Source organism: Capricornis sumatraensis, chromosome 3, assembly GCF_032405125.1.
Source record: "Capricornis sumatraensis isolate serow.1 chromosome 3, serow.2, whole genome shotgun sequence".
In the NCBI taxonomy this organism is placed as follows: Eukaryota; Metazoa; Chordata; class Mammalia; order Artiodactyla; family Bovidae; genus Capricornis; species Capricornis sumatraensis.
Window position 1 is genome coordinate 179,843,382 of NC_091071.1, and position 20,530 is coordinate 179,863,911.

The 20,530-nt window shown below is 52.6% G+C and overlaps 1 protein-coding gene across 3 annotated transcripts in view; it reads left to right on the forward strand.

The window, feature by feature from the left end:
• SDHB (succinate dehydrogenase complex iron sulfur subunit B) overlaps positions 1-17,879 on the forward strand; it is a 31,578-nt gene extending 13,699 nt beyond the window's left edge. For 2 of the 3 annotated variants that reach the window (XM_068967576.1, XM_068967577.1), the window contains 7 exons: positions 432-559; positions 8,196-8,281; positions 10,508-10,644; positions 11,211-11,327; positions 14,030-14,131; positions 15,418-15,540; positions 17,712-17,879. In XM_068967576.1, the coding sequence (XP_068823677.1) occupies positions 432-559; positions 8,196-8,281; positions 10,508-10,644; positions 11,211-11,327; positions 14,030-14,131; positions 15,418-15,540; positions 17,712-17,789 (771 nt within the window). In that variant the 3' untranslated portion in view covers positions 17,790-17,879. The remainder of the gene's footprint in view (positions 1-431; positions 560-8,195; positions 8,282-10,507; positions 10,645-11,210; positions 11,328-14,029; positions 14,132-15,417; positions 15,541-17,711) is intronic. The other variant, XM_068967578.1, reaches the window with a different exon arrangement.
• The last annotated feature ends 2,651 nt before the right edge of the window (positions 17,880-20,530 follow it).

Below are 20,530 nucleotides of genomic sequence, written 5' to 3' on the forward strand. Positions count from 1 at the left end.
GCCTCTGCACATGCTCCTTCAGCTTCTAATGCCCCTTCTCCTTGCCCTGCACCCCTAGTCATCAAGCCTCAGCCTAAGTACCCTTTGTGGAGGCCTCCCTGGCCACTTGGAGCAGTGTGAGTCTCCGCTGCCAGGCCGCCCTCGCTGTGTTCCCCTATGAGTGTTCTGCCTCGCGTCGTGCTTGCTGCACACTGGTTTCTGTGAGGGCGAAGGCTGTGTGTGCTTATTCAGCGCCATTTCACCAGCCCCCGGTGCCATCGCTGGCATGGCACAGTTGCTTGGCGCCGTCTGTTGGATCTTGAAAGACTGTGTCAGGAATAGGCGAGTTTGTATCCAGTATTGCAGTTTATAGTGCCAACTAAGTAGAATGATTTACCTTGCATTTTTAATGATTCTTTTTTTCCCCTTCTTGGGAACTTTTTAAATTTCAGGCCTGCCGTGGGGCCCAGACAGCTGCAGCCGCAGCACCCCGAATCAAGAAATTTGCCATCTATCGATGGGACCCAGACAAGACAGGAGACAAACCTCATATGCAAACTTATGAGATTGATTTGAATAAGTGAGTATCTCTGTGAAAGCTAGGTATTTGATAAATGAAGGTGAGCTCTTGATCTGATTCAGGGACACATTTTTCCCATCCTTGGAAGGTTTTAAAACTGAGAGTATCCAGTGGCTCAGGAATTTATCATCTGATTTTAAAGCAAGAATGACATAGATACCTGATTCAAAAGGATAATACCAGGAGAGAGGCCCAAGAGGAAGGGGACATATGTATACCTACGGCTAATCCGTGTTGATGCAGGGTGGACACCCACACACCGTTGCAATTCTCCTCCAGTCAAAGTTAAATTAAAAAAATAATCCGGGATTTTAGATTTAAAAACGATAATACCAAGAACAGCTTTCATGTAGTTCCTTTCCTTCTTCCAAATCAAAGTGTAACTGTTTCTAGGAATCTCACAGCATAACAGTAGAGACGGTTTTAGGCATAGATCTGAAGTCATTAGCACATTAACAGTTTAAACATACTCACTGTTTTATGCTAATTTGTGAATGGGGGCCTGTGTGTTCTACAGTAATGGTAACACTATAGACTTGTCCAGAATGGTGATGGGCCAAGACAGGCATGAAGTTAAAATATTAAAAGTGATGCATTCCTGTTTGTTAGCTTTCTGTTTCTGTAGTAGTAGTTGCCACAAATTTAGTGGCTTAGAACAACATCGAATTATTCTCTTGGAGTCCTGTAGGTTAGCAGTTCGGTAAAGGTCTCGTGACTAAGCACAGGGTGTCCGCAGGCTGCGTTCCTTCTGGAGACGAGAGCCGCTTCTGTCCCTTCAAGCTGTTGGCAGAAGCCAGCTGAGGGCCACTCCCAGCGTTCAGAGGCCAGCACAGCCCTCGGCTCACAGCCCGCGCCTTCCGAGCAGCAGCAGCAGGCCGAGTCCCTCACGTCGCGTCTCTGAACTACTCCTCCGGCATCTTTAGAGGCACTCCGCAGAGAGCCAGGAGGAGGGACGAGTCTAGCGAGCTGGGCTCTAGCTTCCCGCTGCCGGCTACCTCTGCCTCCCCAGTAACACCAGCACTGCTCTGTTTCGTGGTCTGTTTTATTTATAAATGAGTATTTCCTTTGAACAAAAGCTTCCATGGCACCAAAAACAAAGTTTGAAAACTACTAGTATTCTGAATGCTTTTTTTTTAACTCTGTCAACCCATAAACTCTTTTAATAGAGTTAATTGATATATGATCTTCTCAGACAAAACTATCAGATACTTAGCAGCTGAAAATTATTAATAAAACCCAAATAAAGGAAAATTGTATAGAGCACACTTTCTGACCATAACACAATAAAACTAAAAATTCATATTAAGAGCAAAAAAACATAATTACTTGGAAATTAAAAAGCACTCTTTTAAAATAACTACTTGATTAAGGAATAATATAAATGTTATCAAATACTTAAAAAACAAAAACTTTGCAAATTAAAACTGCAGGATGTGATTAAAACTGAAAGAGTTGAATTTATAACATTTTTAATGATAAAAAATTTAAAGATCAATTGCATTTACTTCCAGTAATGGCAGAATAGCTTTCATTAGATTGAAAGTGAAATTGAAAGTCGCTCAGTCGTGTCTGACTCTTTGCAACTGCATAAACTGTAGCCCGCCAGGCTCCTCTGCCCATGGGATTTTTCAGGCAGGAACACTGGAATGGGTTGCCATTTCCTTCTCCAGGGGATCTTCCTGACCCAGGTATCGAACCCGAGTCTCCTGCATTGCAGGCAGACTCTTTACCATCAGAGCCACGAGGGCAGCCCTAACCCTTCCACAAATGATAACTGTACACTCTGGTTTATAAAATACACATAAGAAGCAGTGGGGTTTCCCTGGGGGTCTGCTGGTTAAGAATCTGCCTGCCAACACGGGGGGCAGGTTTGATCCCTGGTTCGGGAAGAGCCTGCATGCTGCAAGTACTGACCCCGTGTGCCCGAGCCTGTGCCCCACAGCAGGGGAGCCCGTGCGTGAGAGGCCCGTGCACTGCAGCCGAGGGCCAGCACAGGTGGGATCCCTAGAGACCCAGAAAGCAGCAGCGGCGGCCAGAGGCGCAGGAGAGGAGCCGGGCAGGCAGACACAGGCCGACACAGAGAGCTGGCAGTTGGCAGGACAGGATGTTACTTGCAAAGATAAACTCTCTTTGCATGTTCTTTAACTGCTGGCAAGCCCCCATTGATGTGGGAGTGCAAGGGCTAAAACTCAATTAAAAAAATACTGTGGTCGCTAGCTTACATAAGCAGAATATGCATTTGGAAGCCAGCATGGTAACCAGGAACTGAGGGGGAAATCCTGGAACGAGGTACTGAGAGGGAGTCCCAAATTCTGTTTATGAACTGCCCAGATCTTGAGTTCAGTCAAACTAATTGTTGATTTAACAACAACAAAAAAACCATCGCTCTTCTGAGAAGCACAGTACAGTCCAGCGTTACTGCGTCGCGTCGTTTACACGGTCCAACATGCAATGCAGAGTTACTCGTACACAGAAGCAGCAACATGGCACCTACTCAAGGGAAAAAACACTCAACAGAGGCCAGCCTTGAAGCAACCCGCTTGTGGGAGCTAGCAGAAAGGATTTTAAGCAGTTGTAATTGTGTTCTTAGATAAAGGCAGATACGCTCACAGTAGGATAGGAAATCTCAGCAGAGAGTTAGGAACTTAAAGAACCAGTGGAAGCTCTGGAACTGAAAAGTACAGTCTCTGGAGTAGAGAATTCACTGGATGGGCTTAGCTTAAGAGCAGGTGGGAACTGACGGTGGGAAACTTTGGTGAACCTGAAAGTAGAAATTCAAAAAAAAAATACTAGAAATTGTCTGTTCTTAAGACAAAAAGGAAAAAAGAGATTTTTAAAGAAGCATTTCACTGATGCATGGGACAGTTAGAAGCTCTAACACACGTGTAATTGGAGTCCCAGAGAAGCGCAGTGGAAAAATAAGCAAAAAATATTCGAAGAGGTGATGGCCAAAAATTACTCAAGCTTGTGAAAAGCATAATTTACATACTCAAGAACCTTAATGAATTCCAAGCAGGGTAATACATAGAAAACCACCAAGCACATCACGGTCAAGTTACTAAAGATAAAAATTCAGAGAAAATCTTGAAAGCCGTGAGAAAAAACACACATTGCATGCAGAGATGTGAATGACTGTTCACTGCTCATCAGAAATTACAGAGGCTGAAGCACAGCAGAATGCCTTCTCTAACCTCTACTAAAAGGAAAGCTCTGTGAACTGGAATTCTGCATTCAACAAAGGATCCTTCAAGATGAAGATGAAATCAAGACATTTTCAGATAACAAAAAGTGAAAGGAGTAATAGCCAGCGGCCTGTGCCACACGGAAGAGGAAGTTTTTCAAGCTGAAGAAAAATACTACCTTGTAGGATCTCACTTCTCAGGAAATAATAAAGAGCACCAGGTATGATAACTGTGACCCCTTCTCCTCTTGCCTGTTAACGTAGACGATGGCCTTGCAGCCGCCTGCAGCGTGTCGCACCAGCGCGGCTCTCACAGCCGTGCCACAGGGCCCCTGGCGCCTTGCTTCTGGCGGCGCTGCGTCTGCTGCGGTCGCCGCGGGCAGTGGGTGCTCTCGTCTGGTGCCTGGGCTTCTCACTCCAGAGCTCGAGCTCTGGGCGCGCAGGCGTCAGCAGCTGTGGCTCCTGGGCCGTGGCGCTCCAGCTTAGTTGTTCCCGGCAGGTGGGGTCTTCCCAGACCCACGTCCCCTGCACTGGCCGGCAGTCTCTCGGCGCTAAACTACGGGGAAGTCCTGACAACTGATCGCCATCACAGGAGCTGAGAGCAGGTTCGCCTGTGAAGTTGGAAGGTGGTTACCTGAAGTGATACAGTATTAACTCTCGATCCATTGAGAAGTTAAGGACGTGTAGTTCTAGAGTAACTGGTTCAAACCTGAGAAAGCAGTATGACAAGGCTGTATATTGTCACTCTGTTTATTTAACTTACATGCAGAGTACATCATGCAGAATGCCAGGCTGGGGGAATCACAAGTTGCAATGAAGATTGCCAGGAGAAATATCAGCAGCCTCAGGTATGCAGGTGATATCACTAATGGCAGAAAGCAAAGAAGAACTAAAGGGCCTCTTGAGGGTGAAAAAGGAGAGAGAGGTGAAAGAGGAGAGTGGTAAAGCTGGCTTAAAGCTCTGCATTCAAAAAACTAAGATCATGGCATCCGGTCCCATCACTTCAAATAGAATGGGAAAAAGTGGATGCATGACAGATTTTAATTTTCCTGGGCTCCAAAATCAATTCAGATGGTGACTGCAGCCACAAAATTAAAAGTGTATAAAAAGCAGACTTTGCCGACAAAGGTCTGTATAGTCAAAGCGGTGGCTTCCCAGGTGGCGCTAGTGGTAAGGAGCCCACCTGCCAAGGCAGGGGACCCAAGAGACCTGGGTTCAGTCCCTGGGTCAGTAAGATCCTGGAGGAGGGCACCACACTCCAGTATTTTTGCTTGGAGAATCCCATGGACAGAGGAGCCTGGTGGGCTGTGGTCCATAGGATCGTAAAGAGCCGAACATGACGGAAGCTTCTTGGCGCACACACGATTTTTCCAGTAGTCATGGAGATGTGAGAGTTGGACTGAAGAAGGCTGAGCGCCAAAGAATCGATGTTTTCAAACTGTGGTGCTGAAGAGGACTATTCAGAGTCCCTTGGACGGCACAGAGATCGAGCCTGTCAGTTCTAAAGGAAATCAACCCTGATTATTCATTGGGAAGACTGATGCTTAAGCTCTAATACTTTGGCCACATGATGTGAAGAGCCAGCTCACTGGAAAAGACCCTGATGCCGGGAAAGGTTGAAGGCAAAAGAAGAAGGGGGCGGCAGAGGATGAGATGGTTGGATAGCATCACCGACTCAGTGGACATGAAATAGAGTAATTCCCGGAGGTGGTGGAGGAGAGGTGAGTGGTATACTGCAGTCCATGGGGTTGCAGAGTCGGACACAGCTTAGTAACTGAACACACCCACAGACAACTGTTTTTAATGCCAAGAGACATAGGTAAAATGGAATTGGAATATATAAATTAAATATATGTTAAAATGGAATTTTTAAAATACTAATGTAAAACTACTGCTTAAAGGAAGGCAGAAACGAGGGCTTCCCAGGTGGCGGTAGTGGTAAGCACCCACCTGCCGACACGGGCGTAAGGGACGCAGTTCAACCTCCGGGTCGGAGGCTCCCCTGGACGAGAGCGTGGCAGCCATTCCCGTAATCTGCCGGGAGAAGCTCACGAACAGAGGGCCTGGGGGCCACAGTGCATCATGTCGCAAGAGTCGGACACGGCTGAAACGACTGCACACACGCACACACAATGTTAAGGAATAGAAGGAAACCCAAAATATTCATCTGGCCTCAGGAAGGAGCATGGGCTTTTAGACTTAAAAGGGGACAGTATCGTAAAAGGAAAAGTGGTCGCCTTTTAACAGTGTGAGCATTTAAAATTTTTGCATGTTTTAAAATTTTGACTTTCAAAATCAGAAGTCAGATAGCCAGTTGCTGGTTGAGGGTGGAAGCAGGATTAGCATCGGATTTATTAGATGAGTGATACTGAGGTATGTATTTGGTCTTGGGTTTCTGGCTTCTAAAACGCTTGTAATCCCAAAGAACTATAGGGCCATCTTTTGTGATGTTTTGTTTCCCTTCTCAGTTCCTGAGATAGCTTCAGATAAATAATAGAGGTGAAATGGGCATCTTTTGTTACAGCAAGCTCGTTTCAACCACACCTGGGTTTATATTAAGTGATTTCTTAAAAGCCCCTAAATCCACTCGGTTAAGGCTGGTTGCTAGGAGATCGTAGGAGTCGAGGGCTGGAACTTCCAGGTCTCCCAGGAGGGGAGCGGGGCTAGAGGTTTAATCGCTTATCTGTGACCAGTGATACAAGCAGTCTTCCCTACATAGTTAAACCTCCATAAAAATCCTTGATTCCGGGGTTCAGAGAGAGTGACTCGGTAAAGCCCAGGAGGTGCGAGGAGAGAGTGGCCTTCAGGAGAGGGTGTGGAAGCCCTCCTCCCTTCCCAAATGCCTTTACCCTGTGCCTCTCTCCCGTCTGCCTGTTGCAGGACTGTGTCCTTTTATAATAAGCAGTGTTCTAATCAATGAACTCTTCTTTTTTTAATTCTGAGAGCCACTCTAGCAAACTGGAGGAGGGGGTCTTCAGGATCCCGAGCTGATAGTGTCAGCGTTGAGTTCCACTGTGGGGCGCCCACTTGCTGTTGCAGAGTCACTTGGCATGGAAGCAGCACCCACACAGTTGGTGACCGGGAGTGAGGAGCAGTGGACGAAAGCTGGAGAGTTTCTCTTCCAGAAGGTGGCAGTTGAGACCTTAACAAAGAAAATTCCCCAGACTTCAGTACACACAGAGGCAAGGAGCATGGAGAGGCGGAGCCCGCGAGCTTAGTCCACTAGAGTGCGTGCTGCCTGTGGGCAGGGGTTTGTGTCTGCTTTGTCCCCTGGTGGGTGTCTAACACCCAGAACAGAGCCTGGCGCAGAGCAGACTTCCGATAAGTAATGGATGTGAAGGTTCCAGTTCCCAGTGTTAGCAGAGGTACGGTGGAAAGGGTACGACACTGTTGGTAGAGATACTTACAGAGAGTGCAGATGTGTCAGCCAACCAACCTTATCATGGCAGCCCTTCCACTAGATACCAGATTATCATGTTACACACTTTAAGACGGTGCCTGCAGCCATGAAATTAAGCGACGCTGACTCCTTGGAAGGAAAGTTATGGCCAACCTAGACAGCATATTAAAAAGCAGAGACATTACTTTGCCGACTAAGGTCCGTCTAGTCAAGGCTATGGTTTTTCCTGTGGTCATGTATGGACATGAGAGTTGGACTGTGAAGAAGCTGAGCTCCGAAGGATTGATGCTTTTGAACTGTGGTGTTGGAGAAGACTCTTGAGGGTCCCTTGGACTGCAAGGAGATCCAACCTGTCCATTCTGAAGGAGATCAGGCCTGGGATTTCTTTGGAAGGAATGATGCTGAAGCTAAAACTCCAGGACTCTGGCCACCTCATGCGAAGAGTTGACTCATTGGAAAAGACTCTGATGCTGGGAGGGGTTGGGGGCAGGAGGAGAAGGGGACGACAGAGGATGAGATGGCTGGATGGCATCATGGACTCGATGGACGTGAGTCTGAGTGAACTCCGGGAGTTGGTGATGGACAGGGAGGCCTGGCGTGCTGCGATTCATGGGGTCACAAAGAGTCGGACACGACTGAGCAACTGAACTGAACACTTTAAGAAAGGGAAAAAGTGGAAGCTGACAGAAGTAGATTATTTGGGAAAACTTTTCAGGGAGCTTTAGAAGAAGAAACAAGCCGCCAGTGTGTGGAGGTTGATCCCTCATCTAAACGCGTCTCCCTTTCTGTACGCTGCGCTTCCGGGACGTGTGCACAAAGTGTGGGCGTCAGAGCAGAGCCCAGGGGCCCTTAACTGTGTAAGAGTGTGTGTGCTCTGCTGTGCACACAGTGAAACCTGGGGAAAGGCTGAAGGTGGCCTGAGAGGCCAGATGGGTAAGCAGAACAGATGACCTCTGCCGCTGTCTGAGGCTACGTCATGGCGACGTGCAGGGAGATTGGGCGTCACGTAAACACAGCTGGGTCTGATTTCTGTGATTTTTTTTTCTCTCGGTCAGCTGTGGTCCTATGGTGCTGGATGCTTTAATCAAGATTAAGAATGAAATCGATTCCACCCTGACCTTCCGGAGATCCTGCAGAGAAGGTGAGCCTCTGCCTCCCTGTCGCTGGGCTCGGACACTTCTGTCCTGGTTCCCAAAAGAGGCCTGGGCTGGCCAGAGCCGTGTCTGGGGCGACCTGGACAGTGGCTGCAGCGCTCCGCCAGGTAGCCCCGCCACGAGTCACACTTGCTTTTCTTGGGCAGAGGTGCTGAGAGTGTGAACTCCGGATACACGTCCAGGTTTCGGAGTTCGTTTTCTTTGAGGAGCTTTCACTTGTGTGGTTACTGCATCTGGCGCCCCCGTGAGCGGCTGCACCCTTCGGGGACCAGCTCAGATACTCTGCCTGGCGGCCACAGAGCCCCTTCCCTCGGGCGGTGGTGGGGAACGGCTAGACACTCACTCAGCGCTGGTTCGGCAGGGGAGTCGCGAACGCCCTGCCAGCTCCCAGCGTCACACGTGCACAGACCAGGTGGTCGGCGGGGTGTTCTGGGTGGGAACAGCGACTGCTGCATTGTGCTGCTGATTCCAGGCTGTGCAGACCAACACTGTTCACTTTCATAGAAAAAAATAGTTACAACGGTGGAGCGGTGATAGAAATGATTTTTTAAATAAGCATTTAAGTAAAAGGAGCTGATTTAAAGAAAACTCCTAAGTAATCATCCAGAGAGTTCTCCTGTGTGGGAAAACCACAGGGTGCCGTGAGGGCTGACGATCCTGCCGGCCATGGAGCGCAGGCTGCGTGCACTCCGTGCTGGGCGCTGCTACCATTCACCCTCGGCGGGCTTGTGCGGAGGCGGAGGCACGGGGAGGGCCCGGGCTTCCGGAAGGACCCGGAGCGGGTGAGTCGGGAGCCAGCACTCGGGCAGAGCTGTCAGATTCTGATTCTGGAATTGTTCCCTCGGGCAGTACACGTGCTTAGCCTGGCTTGGCAGCCTGAGATGAAACCAGAACAGGGTTGCTGGGGCCAAGACCACGGGCCGTGGCTGACATTGTCCCTAAAATGCCTTCCGTACAAGGAAAGGTCGTCAGAGCTGCCGGCCCACCGCGCTTCACGCATGGCCTGTGGGCTCAGGTGTTTCCAGTATCCTGCTAAGACGTGTTTTGATTCAGCTAATCTTACAGGGTTGGATTTAATGTAGCCGATGCTGCTGACACGTATGATAGTTTGGCTGAATCCTGCTGTTGAGGGAACATCCTGCTGTAATCAAATACCAACCTGAGCACACAGGAAGTAAAGACTCTTTTCAGTAACCTTTCTGAGCCAAACACCAGGTGTGGCCCGTGTGAGCTAAAAATAAAAAAGGCGGAGTGATACTAGCTGTGGCTACCGCTGTCTCCCTTGTTTGTAAAGAGAATTTCCAGGCGAGCCGTTTTAAGGGAGGTTTCATTGTTTTTTGTTTGTTTGTTTGTTTAGAAACGTGGTAGCAGGGGTTAGATCCCGTAGTCATTTGTAACCCTGAAATACCTAGGAAACTCCGTAAGCAGGAAGTGAGTGCAAGCTAAGGAAGCCTCATTTCGAGGTGCTTGCTCAGCGCCTTCTTGTGCTGGCTTTGGTGTCCCATGAGTTCATCCTCCTTGGGAAGTTGGCGCTGAGGCAGCTCGTGTGGGCTTCACGTCCAGAGTATAGGCACTGAGCTGCTTTGTGGAGACAGGAGAATCAGAGCAACCACCGGGCCACCCGTGTCCAGGCCTCAGCTTTAAGATGACCAAGACAGTGCTGATTTGTCGGGTCCTAATCTGTTGAGGGCTTGAGTCCAGTGTATTCCGAGGCAGTCCAGTGGTTAGGACTCTGAGTTTTCGCTCCCAAGGGTCCAGGTTCGATCCATGGTTGAGGAACTGAGATCCCACAAGCCATGTGGCCTGGCCAAACCAAGAAAAAAGTTCAGTTCACTAGGAGCCAACACAGCCCTGTAAAGCAATTATCCTTCAATCAAAAAAAAATGATTTTTTTTTTAAGTTTTCCAGAATAATTCAAGTAACAGGTACTTTAAAAACACACACAGAAAAGGCTGTTTTTCCTCTGAGAAGACATGGAGCGAGGAGCTAGGGCCGGGGGGCCCTCGGGCGCCGGCAGCGCCATCCTGGGCGGGCACCTTCCAGCCTCAGGGTCGCCCCTGGCTTCACAGCAGGGTTTTGGGTCTCCAGCCTTCAGCGTCTCCATTCAGGAAGGAGGGGAGGTAAAGGCAGCGGGCGCCTCCGCACGGTGTGTCCGTGTCGGGGCCTGGCAGGGAGCCGACGCAGCGGGTCGGGGCGCCCCATTCCCTCCCCAGGCATCTGCGGCTCCTGTGCCATGAACATCAACGGAGGCAACACTCTGGCGTGCACCCGCAGGATTGACACCAACCTCAGCAAAGTTTCCAAAATCTACCCCCTGCCACACATGTATGTGATAAAGGACCTTGTTCCTGTAAGTTCCCTGTGTTTTAAGTGGGTTGGGAGGTGTGTGTGGGATGGTGCTGTTCTTCAGGGCAGGTCTCTTTCCTGTCCTGAGTTTAATTAAGGGATGTGAGCGGCAGGAGGCAAACGGCCTAGAGGACCTCCAGCCACTCCTTTGGGGAGGGTTGTCTGGGAATAACAAGACACAGAACTTTAGACTTGGGACAGTTTCAGAAATGAATTTAACCCTAACATCAAAGAATTCCTGTGGAAAATCTCCGTTGGGAAAGCTTTAATTTCTGCCCCCTGATAGCTGACCGCCTTTCCTTTCCCTCACTGGGTGCTTTCAAGGGCATCAGGAGAAAGTACTGCAGGATGGGAACGTTTCTCACGTGGCCAAAGGAGAGATTTCCTGAGCACGCTTACATGCGACCACTTCTCCTTTCACGGTCTTTGCACGTGTCTGTGCCGAAGGAAAAGAGGCTGGCTGCTGCCTGTCACGGGGCGGGATGTGCAGTGTCCAAGAAGTGGGCGAATAAGGGCACTCAGGGTGACAGTGCGATCTGACCCGTTCCTTCCTCTTCCTCTTAACCGCAGGATTTGAGCAACTTCTATGCTCAGTACAAGTCCATCGAGCCTTACTTGAAGAAGAAGGATGAGTCCCAGGGAGGCAAGGAGCAGTATCTGCAGTCCATAGAAGACCGTGAGAAACTGGTCATTAGTCCCCGTTTATTATCTGACTTGAGGATTTTGTGCCAGAGATGTTTACCCTGGGGGCTGGGGCTGGGGCGGGGGTGGGGAGGCTGGGGGCAGGGGCAGCAGGAGACGACGTGGACCGTTCAGCACCTTCCGGAAAGGACCTTCAGAACTAGCTGTCCAGGGTTGACGCCCAGCCTATCGGAGCCCGGCGGGTAGTGAGGGCCTCCAGAGGCCCGAGGACCGTCCAGCACCTTCCGGAAAGGACCTTCAGAACTAACTGTCCAGGGTTGACGCCCAGCCTATCGGAGCCCGGCGGGTAGTGAGGGCCTCCAGAGGCCCGAGGACCGTCCAGCACCTTCCGGAAAGGACCTTCAGAACTAGCTGTCCAGGGTTGACGCCCAGCCTATCAGAGCCCGGCAGGTAGTGAGGGCCTCCAGAGGCCCGTGGACCGTTCAGCACCTTCCGGAAAGGACCTTCAGAACTAACTGTCCAGGGTTGACGCCCAACCTGTCGGAGCCCCGTGGGTAATGAGGGCGTCCAGAGGCCCGAGGGCTGGAGGGCCCTGCCTGGGGCGGCGCAGCACTGCCTCGGCGCCAGGGCCTCCAGAGGCCCCAGAGGCCCGAGGGCTGCGTCAGTTGCTAACAGTGCAGGCCAGTAAAGCATGTGCTGGCCGGCTGCGGCCCGGCTGCCGCCGCTCTAGTTACAAACGGGCGTGAGAGGTGATGGCAGAACTAGGGCTAGGACTTGCTGCTCTCCTGATACCACGCGTCTGGTAACGCCGTGTGGGCCAGCTCACTCTTGGAGGTGCCACGCCTGGGCACAGGCTGTGGAATCTCTGAGAGTGAGGGGGTATTATTGAGGCTTTGGTCTCTCTCCCTTGCACACTTTTACCCCCTTTAAGGAGACTCTGGCTTGCACACTCCCAGCACGCTCCTCTAGAGAGGAAGAGGCGGGAAGGGGGCCAGAGCAGACAGGTGCCAGCGCTGCCTGTGTGAGGCAGGGACTCCCGCTGCCTCAGGCCACCGCCGCATTCATTTACGGGGCAGCCCGCCAGCAGGCCAAGTGCGCCGCGGTGGCGGGCCGCACCCTGCCCTTTCCGGGTCCCGTGGCGTGAGCCGTCTTACCAGCAAATACAGTTGTGTGAGTGAATAAATGCATTTTGCCCTTTTAGGTCCTAGGGAATATGTAGCATGTCCTCTCTTCCCTGTTGGAGAAGGAAATGGCAAACCCGCTCCATATTCTTGCCTGGGAAATCCCACCAACAGAGGAGCCTGACAGGCCGCAGTCCATGGGGTCATGTAGAGTCAGGCAGCTGAGCACACACTCACACGTTCCTCTTCCCCATAAAACATTAAGAAAGGAAAGGCTTTGGGACTTCCCCAGTGGTCTAGTGGTTAAGACTCCAAGCTCCCTGTGAGGGGCGTGGGTTCGATCCCTGGTCAGGAAACTAAATTCCATGTGCCACATGGTACAGCTCAAAAAGCAAATAGAAAGTCTTGGTAGGGATGCCCAGCTCTGTCACCAGGGGGATGCTGAGGGTCAGCATGGTGGTAATGTGAGTCAGAGCAAGCAGCCAACTTCTCCTTCAAGACTTTCTTATTCTCCGGACGTAGCTCTGCCCCTAATTTCTAGCTCCAGGGAGTCTATCGTATCAAGTAGACTAAATAATACGACTGTCACTAAGGCTTTGCTCTTAATGAAAGGTTGTAAAAGCTGTGACCTCGTGCCTTCTGGACAGTGGGGCCGGCTTGGGTGCTCACCAGCTGAGAACACAGGTTTTGTTGGAGGCCTGTGCTCACGGTGGCGACCGTCGGCTCTGCCATCTGCGTGTGGCTGTCACTGCAGAGTCGGCACACCCTTCTGTTTTGCCACTTACTGTAAGCAGTTTCTGTTGTTCCCCAAATCAGTCCGGTGTGTTAGAACCTGTTGGGCAGGTTGAGTCTGTGAGTGTGGCAGTGTTAGAGGTGGGATTCCAAAGCAGGCTGCCTGGCGGCCCGTCTCAGCTCTGTTGTTGCAGCTGTGTGACGCTCGGCAAGGGACCTGACTCCTTGGAGCCCCTGTGCCTCACCTGTAACATGGGAATCTAATAACACCCCAGGGTTATTGTGCCACTTAAATGAGGTCAGTAAAGCACCCAGTGCTCAGTGTGGGTTGACTGTTTGGGACAGTGTTAATGGTTCCCCCTGGAAACCTTGAGATCCCTGCTGACCCCGGGCAGAAGCTGGTGTAGACTCTGGATGCCTCAGCACTTGGGGGCTTTTTAATTTCTGCTAGACTGCATTTGAGGTGGTAAGTTCTTTTCATGTGTGTGGGTCTTTTTTTTTTAAGATAAGTAAGGGGTTATTTTGGAGAAGGCAATGGCAATGCACTCCAGTACTCTTGCCTGGAAAATCTCATGGGTGGAGGAGCCTGGTAGGCTGTAGTCCATGGGGTCGTGAAGAGTCGGACACAACTGAAGTGACTTAGCAGCAGCAAGGGGTTATTTATTAAAGGATAAGTACATCTGGACTTAAGAACTTTGGGCTCTGACCCAGCACATGTCTGAAGATCAGTTCCAAGATCTTTTTATGAACCTGGTGAATCTCTGCAGCCACTGCTGGGATTTCGCCAGAAACGCAGCAAAGCTCAGTGCGCTTTGTCCCACACGTTACGCTCGGTCAGCTCAGGGCACAGCTGCCTCCGGCGTGATGGGCTCCTGACCGCCTTTCCCCCCACAGGACGGGCTCTATGAGTGCATTCTCTGTGCCTGCTGCAGCACTAGCTGCCCGAGCTACTGGTGGAACGGAGACAAGTACCTGGGCCCCGCGGTCCTCATGCAGGTGAGGCGCCTTCGTTATCGGGAGGGAAGCCGAGACGGGCTTGCAGGACTCCAGAAGGACAGTGTGCTGGAAACTCGCTGTTCTGAGGGGTGGTGTCCTTCCCTGGCACCCGCGACAAATGGGGTAATTGGTCACATCGCCTTCACTTGGCTTCGGTAAATCTGGGGCTCCATCTGCAGAATGCCTCCGTTTAGTGTGGCAAGGGCCACACCAGGGGCTGGTGGCTGCAGGTTGGCAGGCCGTGCCGTGCGGATGTCTCAGACATTTTCCTGCGTAGCTGGCTCTTCGCTGCCCACTTGCCCGCTTTCCCTGACTCCATCTGTCAGAAGGCTCCCCACCTCCCTTCTAGGGATTTTCAACATGCAGGCAGGGCAGAGAGAAATTTCAGTGAGGGGCAGTTAACGGTGAAATGTTGGAGATTGTTTCCCGGCTAATGAAAGCCTGCAGTGCAGGCTTGAGAGGTTGCTTAGAAAGAAAGGCGTGCTGCTTTCCATCGCCTCTGACTGGGTGTGTAGTTCACAGCCAAGAGTCACTGTCTTTGTTCCCAGAAAGCTCATACTTATATTTGTGGTCAGCCCTTTTCATAAAGCCTTAAGCAACTCAAAAAACAACTTCTTGTTTTCATTTTCCCACAAAAAGAGAAGTTCTGTGGTTCTGCGACCAGTTAGCAGTACTGATCCTGGCCAAGTTAAAGATTGAATAGTGAGGTGTGTTCATAGTTGGCACTTACACCGGCGTCTGCGTTGTTGGGAAGCGTAGAGGGCCTCTCGGCCACACTGCTGGAGCAAGCCTGCTCCTCAGGAGCTGAGTCTGTGTTCAGCTGGCTGAGCTCAGGCTTCCTAGATGGCCATGCTCATTAAGAGAATCAATAGGTAGATTGAATGTTAAGTCCTCTGTTTACTCAGAGACGGTGAGTAGGTGCTGGGGAGGCAGTTGAGAGAGTCAAGCCCAGCATCCCTGCCTTTGTTCTTTGATGATCTAGGGAGGAGGCTAATGAGGGCATGAGATCAGTAGTTGAAGACGCGACGCCCTTGGTGTATAATTAGGCACCAGGGACCAGGTGCTGTGGCTCAGAGGTTCATGGGGGCCATTGGTCGAGGTGATCAGAAGATGTTACGAAAGGGTGGGAAGCCTTTCTCTGAAAGAGGACGAGAAATAAAGGGTGTGGAGACGACCTCTAAGCTGGGTGGGCGCGGCGCTCTGCACGCCAGGAGCCTTGCGGTCAGGCAGAGGGCTGCTCCGGCCAGTTAGGGCTCGGCTCGGCTCACCAGGGCCCGCTTCCCCAGGCCTATCGCTGGATGATCGACTCCAGAGATGACTTCACGGAGGAGCGCCTGGCCAAGCTGCAGGACCCCTTCTCTCTCTACCGCTGCCATACCATCATGAACTGCACGCGGACCTGCCCCAAGGTACGGCCCGGGGGCAGAGCGCGCAGCCGCCTCGGTGTGGGCCCGGGGGCGTGGGCGCGAGGCAGGTCCCGTGGGCTCGGACGCGGGTTCCTGCCCTCGGATCCGCTGGGCTCGCTCTGGCTGCGGGAACCACGGGACGGAAGCATCCGAGCACAGGCGGCCGTTGGGGCTGCGGTCCCGCTGGCCCGAGGGCTCCGCCTGCCGCGCTCTGCCCCACAGCAGGCCTGCGCTCTCTGTGTGTCTGTTCTCGGCCTCGGAGTTCTGCTTAGCTCTCACTCCCTCTTTCTGCTCCTGCTCCTGGGCTCGCCCTGCCGCAGCCTCAGCGGCTGCCTGGCTCCTCATTTCTCGGCTTACGTTCCCCGGAGGGAGGCTCGTGGCCCAGCTCAGCGCTCCTGGCACAGCCCACGTGAGTCGGCCAGCAGCTGTGGTCCGGCCCGTGGGCGGGGAGCCACCAGGACTGCCCTCTGCGCGGGACTTTGGATGGAGCAGTTTTGTTTTAGGGGACAGGCAGCAAGATGGAAGACTCACGCCCAGCCAGTTAGTGGTTTAAAAAAGAAAAGGCACCATATCTCAGCAGTCGTGAAATCCAGACTGGGCCACGCCGCTGTCCGGCGGGCGTCGGCCCGGGGTTCAGTGGGGGCTGCTGGGTGCTGCCGGCCGCAGGCAGCGCTGCCTGCCCTTACCCGGGCTCCGCCCAGTGAGCCGTGTGGCCCGGAGGCGGCTCACGCCGCTGACCTTCTCAGGACAGGGCCTGGCACAGAGTGACCACTCAGCACAAGGGGACCTTCTGTTGTTTGGAACAGAATAGGTCCTGGCCCTGCTGGAGCCGGTCAGTCAGAAACCAGCCGCCCCAAGGCGGCCTGGCTCGCGTCCTCACGTTTCCTAAAAGTTCCACACAGCCTCCTGAGGTGCCTTCCTGGGCGTGAGCCTGTGTGCTGCGGAGGGCAGCAGATGGACCAGCCAGGGGCCGACTTGCATGTCCCGCCCGCCCCTTGGTAAAGAGGGGCGGGCACTGGGCTCTGAGGCTGCACACAGGCCCAGGGTGATTGAGCTGGAAGGGGCCCTGAAAACTGTCCAGCACAACCCCTCTTACACATGGGGAAGCTGAGCCCTCGACGGGTCACGGTCGGGCTGGGGCAGGGCTAGAGGCCCACCACGCACCTCCCAGCCCAGGGCTGCCCTCCTTCCTGGGGCCGCATCAGGCCCTCTCACTGCCCGTCCGAGTCTCAACCGTGTGGGCGGGCGGTATGCGCAGCTCGGTGGGTCAGAGCAGCGGCAGGTCTTCCCCAGCCCTCCGGGAATGCGTGCTCCCGGGCGCCCTGCGGGGTGGGGGCTGCTGCACACGGTGATTGCGTGCCCTCTGCCAGCTCCTCTGCCAGCGTCTGCCTCTTCTCGTGCTGTGTAGCGATAGTCCAGGGAACTTCCTTTTGAAGGATCAGTTCAGAGGGATACACTTGTGATCCATAAGCTTTCAGGGACCAGTCTTTTGAAGACTGGCTTCTCTTTCCCTCTCTTTCTCTCTGAAGATCTCTTTTTTCCTACACACTTCAATTTCAAAGTTAAGAGTTGTCCTTATAAGCTGAGGAGCCCGCCGCTCGCCTCGGATGAGTGTCTGACTCCACCAAGCGCTGGGCTGCCCCTTGCTGTCTCGGGAGGCTGGCGCTCACTGGGCTTCATTCCTGTGCCTCCTACAGGACAGCTGTCCCAGCCGTGGGCCAGGCTGCAGCTCGTCCCAGGGTCGCCGCCACTTAACTCACGGAGCTCAGGAAGGGGTAACAGGGTCCTTCCTCCCACGTCGTTCTGAGGCCTTGTAAATGCTGGTTTTCAGTGGTGGTGATTTAATGATAATAGTATATGAAGCCTTTAGAGACACCTGCCTGCTTCTGACAGTGTGGGCACAGGAGGAGGAGCTCTTCCTGGGCTCTGACCAGCCACAGGGAACCTCACTCGCAGGCGTTCAGTGAGACCGGCTCCTGCAGAGAGAGCGGCCGTCTCAGGAGTGGGGACGGGGGACTCCGCCCCAGCCAGCCCCGAGGAGTCAGAGGCCTGGGTCTGCAGTCACGGGGCTTGGACCCGGCACCAGCAACGACGGGAGTCTCACCCAAGGTCATTGGGCTCTTCGTTCAGTTTCACTTAATGTTTCATATTGATGCGCTTCTCCTTTTTTCAAGGGGCTGAATCCTGGGAAAGCTATTGCTGAAATCAAGAAGATGATGGCAACCTATAAAGAGAAGCAGGCTTCTGCTTAACTGCCATGCTCAACCTGACTGTAGCCAGCTCAGAATGCAGTTCACCTCCGAGCTCCTTCAGAGGTCGTGCTTTCCCACAAATACTGCATGTACAATAAACGGTCTAAGAAATAAATAAACGTTGTTCTAGTTTATTAACAAAAAGCAGGCCTGTTCCTTACACGTGCTGCGGCAGGAGGCGCAGGTGCCTTGAGGGGGGGCCCCGGCTCCAGAGCTGAGCCACCGTGGGGAGTGCCTGGGGACAGGCGCAGAACCGGTGCCGCGGGGCCCGGGGGCTCGCTCCCCGTCTCTGCTGCCCCGCGTGCCCGTCTGGGAGGGCCTCCCTCCCTCGGGCGCTCAGCAAGCACCGGCCCGTGGAGCGCAGCATCCTGGCATCTGCAGCTCGCAGTGTCGGAGTTACTTAAAGCCACGTCTCTGTCTCGTGCAGACAGCGTTAAGAGTCCCCCGGCACAGCTGTGAGCTCCAGCTCCGCAGTGGCCCTCCAGAGCCCTCGGCCTCAGCGGGAAGCGTGGATTCCCGCCGTGGCCGCCCTGGCTCTGCTGCCCCCAGAGTGGCAACGCTGAGAGAAAAGTGGCAGCTTGTCGAGTGAAGAGTGGAAGCCCCTCCAGCCCCCCAGCTTTCACACCCCTGCTGCCCGTCCACGTCGTTCCTCCAGAGCTTTGTCCTCTCAGGTGTGTGGAGTTCTTCATTCCCTTCAAAAATGAGGTGCAGAACATTAGCACGTTTCCATTGTTTTTCCTCCTTGTGGTAACACGCACATAACAAACCGACCACCTCGGCCGTTTCTCAGCGGGCGGCTCAGTGGTATTAAGAGCATCCGCATTACTGCACAGCCTCTGTCTCCAGAACTACTTTCCCCTTGAAAAACTCAGACTCTGCCTGTTGAACACTTAAAAGTTCTCCGTCCATAGCGCCTAGCCACCGTCATTCGACTTTGTATTTCTGTGACTCCGACTACTCTACCTTACAGAAGTGGCATTAGACGGGGTTTGTCTTTTTTGTAACACCTTTCAGTTAGCAAACAGTTCTGCAGGCTGACTCCTGTGAACACTCCAGCGAGCGTCAGAATCCCTTCCTAAGACTGAAGAATCCCATTGTATGTACACAGCACATTTTGTTTAGCCAATCTGTTAATGTGCCTTTTAGCTACTGTGAGCAGCAGCTTTCTACTTTCACCCTTAGGATATATAAGGTCCATGGTGCTACTAAAGAGCTGGGTGTGTGTGTGTGTGTGTGTGAAATTTACCTTCAGCTTCAGCTTATTTACCTGCTGGTTCTCTGCTCTTTGGCAAGGATGTAACTTACTTACATTTCCACCATTTCCAACACACTTTGCGGTGGTTCACTGTGAGGAATACTCCAAGGCTGCTTTTCAAGTTGTAGCACTGAGATCCTGGAAACAAAGGCTTCTTGTATCAAGAGGCTAAGAAAAATGTCCGAGTCACTGAGAATGAACCTTAATGGGCATTTCTGGCTTTAATAGACAGTTTGGACTCCGCTGGTGGTCCGCTGGTTAATAGTCGGCCAGCCGTGGGACGTCCCTGGGGTCTAGTGGTTAAGACTCTGCACTTGCAATACAGGGGCACGGGTTTGATCCCTGGTGGGGAACTAAGACCCCACATGTCATGCAGGAAATAAAAAGACCGCCTGCAGGTGCAGGGAACACAATTTCAATCCCAGATCCAGGAAGATCCCACAGACCGAGGGGGAGTCACTCCCAGACACCACAGCTACTGAGCCTGTGCTCGAGAGCCCACTCCCCGAGAGCCTGCGCCCCCAACCAGGAACGTCACCGCAGGGAGGCCCCAGGCTCCTGCAGCCAGAGGAAGCCCGCTCCCTGGGAGCCTGCGCCCCCAATGGGGGATGTCACCGCAGGGAGACCTCAGGCTCCTGCAACTAGAGGAAACCCATGTGCAGCACGAAGGCCAAGCCCATAAATAAAGCGCAGGCCATAAATAAAAGGGACACTTCAAAGACACTCGTCTGGTACTGCAAGAGGTGAGGGGCAAGGCTTGTCCCCTCCTGCCTGGGAGCCAAGGTCACCAAGAGAAAAGGAGCAAACCCTAACTATCTAGAGATTCAGGAAGCGCCGTCTTCGCCCTCCACTTGCTGCTGTTACTCACTCGCTTGTGCCCGTATCTGCTCCCCTGGGGACAGCAGCACGCCGGAGAAGGTTGGGATCTTGCCGACCCAGGGGTCGAACCGCGGTCTGCTGCACTGCAGGCAGATTCTTTATCGTCTAAGCTACCAGGGAAGCCCCAACATCAGCATCTCAGAATTGCTGACCACCTCAGTGAGAACACGCAGTACAGAGTCTTCAGATGTTCAAGCTCCAGGTTTGGAAGTGAGAATTGGGAAAACCTTAGACAGCCCTCCGTATCCCGGGCTGGGCGGCAGTAAGGCAAAAACTGCCTTCCAGGTCTGTTGACACTTAACTGATTTCTGACAGCCTCCGGGGGGAGGTCACATTCCTGGATAATTTTATTTTGCTTCTAATCTCTAGACCTGTAGGGAAAGATGGGTTTTCTTGGGACTAATTTAATGGCTTTAAAGATGAGTTCTGCACCAGCCAGCTACTGACAAGAAGCAGGGGAGTTGCAACTTCAAATCGGCTTTGTCGGACGTCAAGTTTACAAGCATAGATCATTCTCTCACCCCATTTAAACTTGAGCTAAATTAGAATACGTTATCAACCGATTGTTTAATTTACTGCTTATCTAATCTTCAATTGGACTGCAGGC